The sequence below is a fragment of the Triticum dicoccoides genome, chromosome 2B (genome assembly GCF_002162155.2).
Source record: "Triticum dicoccoides isolate Atlit2015 ecotype Zavitan chromosome 2B, WEW_v2.0, whole genome shotgun sequence".
Classification (NCBI taxonomy): domain Eukaryota; kingdom Viridiplantae; phylum Streptophyta; class Magnoliopsida; order Poales; family Poaceae; genus Triticum; species Triticum dicoccoides.
Window position 1 is genome coordinate 184394218 of NC_041383.1, and position 5211 is coordinate 184399428.

Sequence of the window (5211 nt, forward strand, 5' to 3'; positions counted from 1 at the left end):
CAAAGAGTTACACGCAATTACACGCTGACTAGGATTTTTTTTCATCTACTAACCAATCATAAACTTGCCCCCCTGATTTTCAGGTGGGATGGGCCGTCTCCCCACCTATTGACCGTTCAAATTAACCCTCTTTGTAAAACCTTGTAACTCGTTTTTACGTGTAGCATTACTCGATGGTTGAGCCCCTGGCCGAACCGCGATTCATTTTGGACGAGGAGACGCGATAGGTCCTTGTATCAGGGCCAAGAGGAGACCAACAACGTGAAGGTCCGGGAAAACCGTTTATTCAAATGGACTAGCACTTGAGCGGAAAACGATCTAGAGGCCAATCGAGCGTCCAAGCAACCTAGCCGTTCCATAGTCCGGTTTGTAATATTTCATGTGTTTTGGAGGTTACACCACCTAGGTCTCGAGAATCTTAAACTATTTTTAACCATTAGTTACATTAACTTTTGAGTGCATCTTTTTCGCAAAAAAAAAGACTATTGAGTGCATCTAGTACTAGTTAGCTTTGTATTTGAATTTTATGAGCTTTTATTGAGCGGACTTGCATTTATACGTTCAAATTTGGATCCGCCACCGAGTGTATTCTCGAGAAGAGGCCAGATGAGATGGACACACATGCAAGCTCGGTGGAGCGCAGAGACTTGATTTGGCAACTATAGCCCTTCCATTTCTAGCGAGAAAACGTCAAAGACGACGTAAATGCTGCACTAAATCATGTTATGCAAATTAAGCAGTGGCACATGAGCCAGACACACTTAACTCCGGCAGAAGAAAACACATACTCGATCATGCTGCAGCAATCTATATATGCTGAGCTAAACACATACTCGATCATGCGCAAACCACAACCTTATTCACTACTAGTGCAGATAAACTTAATAACCAGATAAATTGGCCTCCTGGTTCTTCTTGTTCAGTACATCGTGAAGAAAAACCCCGGCATGGAAGCCCAGGATGCTCGCCAAGGCCATGGCTATCATTGCCCATGCCGGGACGCACGAGTGCAGCCAGTCCAGATAGCCGCCGGACGACTGGCACGCATCAGCCGGATCTTCGCCGCCATGCAGCTTCTGTCGCAGGTGGCTCGGCAGCAGCACGGCGTCGATGACGTACACGGCGAGGGGGGCCTCTTCGGACACCGTCTTGGTCACCCTGACACCAGCGCCGCTCGCGCACGACGGCCACAGCCGCACCGTGTCCCCGTCGCCGCGGATGGTGACGGCGTGGCTCTTGTTTGTGGCCGCGTCGGTGGCCAGCGAGCTCACTGACACCCAGTCGAACGCCCGGAACTGCTCCCTCCGGTAGCACACCGCCGCGCCGTGGTACAGAAGGACGGCGAGCCGGTCGTCGGCGCCGAGGCCTCGGAACTTGGGCTCGAACTCGGCGAGGGCCTTGTCTTCAGGGCAGAACACCGTGATACCGCCGGCGCCCGCGGCGCGCTCCCAGAAGAGCTGGCCCGCGTTCCCCGTCTCGGCGACGAGGCGGGCGAAGCGGCCGCAGGCGCCGCCCGTGGAGATGACGTCCGTGAACGCCCGCTCCTCCGGCGCGTCGGACGCGTGCCCATGGCCCGAGCCGTCGATACCCCGGAACTCGAGCCGGGGCGCTTCGCCCGCCTCGTCGTCGAGATGGGCCATGAACACCGGCTCCTCCGGCGCGTCGGACGCGTGCCCACGGCCTGAGTCGTCGATGCCTCGGAACTCAAGCCGGGGAGCTTCGACCGCCTCGTCGTCGTGCGTGGAGATAACGGGCATGAACTCCGGCTCCTCCAGCGCGAAGGGCCCGTGCCTACGGCCCGTGTCGTCGATGCCTCGGAGCTCGAGCCGGGTCAGCCCTGCCTCGCCGTCGCCGCCCGCTGCAGCGCCTCCAGAAACGACGAGCAGAAGAACGGGCAGAAAAGGTGCGGCCATCGCGCCTGCACCAAGAGAGCGCGAGGGAGGGGAGCTGCTGAGTGGCTTCTGGCTATGGCTAGCTAGGCTGGTAGTTGCAGTGCAGTGCACGGGGTGTGGCCGCGAGGGTGGAGTATTTATACACGGTGAAGGAGGCTGTCAGGCATAGGAATGGCGAGGTAGGAGCTCCATGGTCCGGAAGGGAGCGAGCGAGGAAGGAATAAAGGCGAGGGCCATACCGCAAAGTCTCTTTTACCGGTTCAGGGATGTACCGGCAAAGGATCCGCCGTTCGCTGAGTTTGCGATTTGTGCGTCGTTCTGGCCCACCTTTTGTATAGCACTGTATTTCTATAACCCACCTCTAGTATATCACTGTAGGTATGTCAGGAGGATGACCCACTACTTATGCTAGTATGTCAGCTTTGTCAGCCTAGCATGCATGCAACCTTTTTCCTCTCCCCGCTCCCAAACAAATCCATCTTTTTATTTTTGCTTACAATTTTAGATAGTCATCATATTTCACGTTAAAATTTCATTATATAATTTTTTTATAGATTCAAATTCCTTGCAACATGATCTTTAGAACAAAATCAATCTTGAATATTTTTAAATTAGATTTCAAAATAACATGTTTCGTAGTCTTCAAAAAATATCTCGTTTCATAGATTTCACGTAGTTGAAAAAATAAATTTCGCTAAGTTCATACATATAAATTATTTCAAAGAATTGAAACATATATTTCATAACGAGTGAGATCACTTTCTACAAACAAGTGAAATATAGTATTTCAATTGAATGAGTGTAATATATTTTCTGAAACTAGTGAAATGAGTGAAATCTATCTTTTGTAACAAGTGAAATAACTTTTTTGAACGAAGTGAAATATAGTATTTTAATTGAATGAGTGTAATATGTTTTCTGAAACTAGTGAAATGGGTGAAATTTATCTTTTGTAACGAGCGAAACACTTTTTTGAAAGAAGTGAAATTTAGTATTTCAATTAAATGAGTGTAATATGTTTTCTGAACTAGTGAAATCTATCTTTTGTAATAAGTGAAATCACTTTTTTGAACGAAGTGAAATATAGTATTTGAATTGAATGAGTGTAATATGTTTTCTGAAACTAGTGAAATGGGTGAAATTTATCTTTTGTAACGAGCGAAACACTTTTTTGAAAGAAGTGAAATTTAGTATTTCAATTAAATGAGTGTAATATGTTTTCTGAACTAGTGAAATCTTTCTTTTGTAACGAGTGAAATCACTTTTTTAGAACAAGTGAAATATATTATTTGAATTGAATGAGTGTAATATGTTTTCTGAAACTAGTGAAATGGGTGAAATTTATCGTTTGTAACGAGCGAAACACTTTTTTGAAAGAAGTGAAATTTAGTATTTCAATTAAATGAGTGTAATATGTTTTCTGAACTAGTGAAATCTTTCTTTTGTAACGAGTGAAATCACTTTTTTAGAACAAGTGAAATATATTATTTGAATTGAATGAGTGTAATATGTTTTCTGAAACTAGTGAAATGAGTGAAATCTATCTTTTGTAACGAGTGAAATCGCTTTTTAAAAACAAGTGAAATATAGTATTTCAATTGAATGAGTGTAATATAGTTTGAGATGAGTGAAATAATCAAATACAATAATATTGAAATATGATACATAAAATTCAAACTAGTCAAAATGTATCCAAGATTGGTCTTGTTTGAAAGGTCTTATCGTCCTGGACTCGAATATATAAAAAGTTTCAAAAATAAACATTTGGTTCAAAACATATCAAGTATTCAAAAATATGAGGATGAAATTAATCCATGTGAGTGTGTGGAAAGAGGGGCTGCATGCATGCATCATTCATCTTCACTCTAACTCTCTCTCTCCTCTGTGAAAAGGTTGAAAAGACATGCAATGTCAGTTTTGTCTGTTGTATTAACTCGGTATAGTAGAGGAATCAATTTATAAATTTATACGGAGCCAGACAGCACGCATCTTGAGAAAATTGATGGATGGTGGATTCTCCACCGGTACATCCCGCCACCGGTAAAAAAACTTATTCGAGGGCCATACGTGTTATCGCCCATAGGGTAGGGGATATGGAAGCGAGCAAGGCAAAGCCCTACCCAAGCGCGTTCAATCTTCCTCGTAACTTGATGCCGTCCAGCCGTCGATCGTCACAACAACTTTGTCGGTGTGTCGGGTTTAGGGTTTAGGGAACGATATTCCTTGGTCGATCAGCACATTGCGATGCATCGATCACCACAGTAGTGCACTCTGACATCACAATGTTTGGATGCAACGCGGCCTCTCACAGACGTAAACTCACGTAACCCAAATCACTAGAGCACAAAAGCTTGTTGAATGCGATGTACCAGGAGATAACACGGGAGCAGGTACATGGTGGATGGTGCGCCATTATCTCATGCCAAAATGGGCTATGCTGCTGCTGCCGTGCATCATGCATGGTCACATCACATGCCACCGCACGCTCACATGATCACCTCGCGTCCCGGGCTGAGTTCTTTCCTTGCTTGGCTCTGGGGCCGATTCATTACATGAGCATATATAGCCTGTGACACCGATGCCCCCAACCACTTTGTTCACCTTTTACTTCATCAACCACTAGTCCACTACAGCTACAATTAATCCACGTCTATAAACCGTCTATGCGCCGCACGCATGTAGGTGTAGCTGTGTAAAACATACTAAGCGTGGGAGCGATATCTCGTTCTGGAAAAAGGAGCATCGAATTTAGACTCTACAACCAGGCACATGGCAATTACTCGGCAGCTTCCTGACAACTTACCACAAGGCAGAGCAGAGCTCCTTGCATACGAAGGTAGACCCATGTGCTCAACTGTTTCAACTTTAGGCAAACAAGGCAGAGTTGGATCGTTGGTCACAAGTTACAAATGAGGGAGACGTTCATGTACTGGGTTTCGCTTCGTACCTTCATTGTCATGAAATTCTAGGGACCGGCTAAATGCCACGTACCTAAAATACATCTAGTGTCGGTTACTTCTTTTCTGTCCATCAGACATTCATCCAATGGTTCACACGTCGTCTTCCACCTTCTTCCTCCCACAATCCGATCTGCCTCTTTTCTGCAGCCGCTGGCCTGCACCCTGCCCCATCCGCCTAGCTACCTCCCCCCCTCCCTACACACACACACACACACACACACACACACACACACACACACACACACACGGCCGGCAGGCTCTGCCGCGCACCGCGTCGCCACCCTGCCCTCCCCTAAACCTCCCACCACCGTCGTTGCTAGCCACCCCCCGGCCATCCCTCTAGCCCCTGCACCACCGAT

At 46.6% G+C, this 5211-nt stretch overlaps 1 protein-coding gene across 1 annotated transcript; it reads right to left on the reverse strand.

Moving 5' to 3' along the window:
- Positions 1–651: 651 nt before the first annotated feature.
- On the reverse strand, positions 652–2028 carry LOC119367507. The gene has a single exon (XM_037632998.1). The coding sequence runs from the start codon at positions 1911–1913 to the stop codon at positions 882–884; it is 1032 nt and encodes a 343-aa protein (XP_037488895.1). The 5' UTR covers positions 1914–2028; the 3' UTR covers positions 652–881.
- Positions 2029–5211: the final 3183 nt, after the last annotated feature.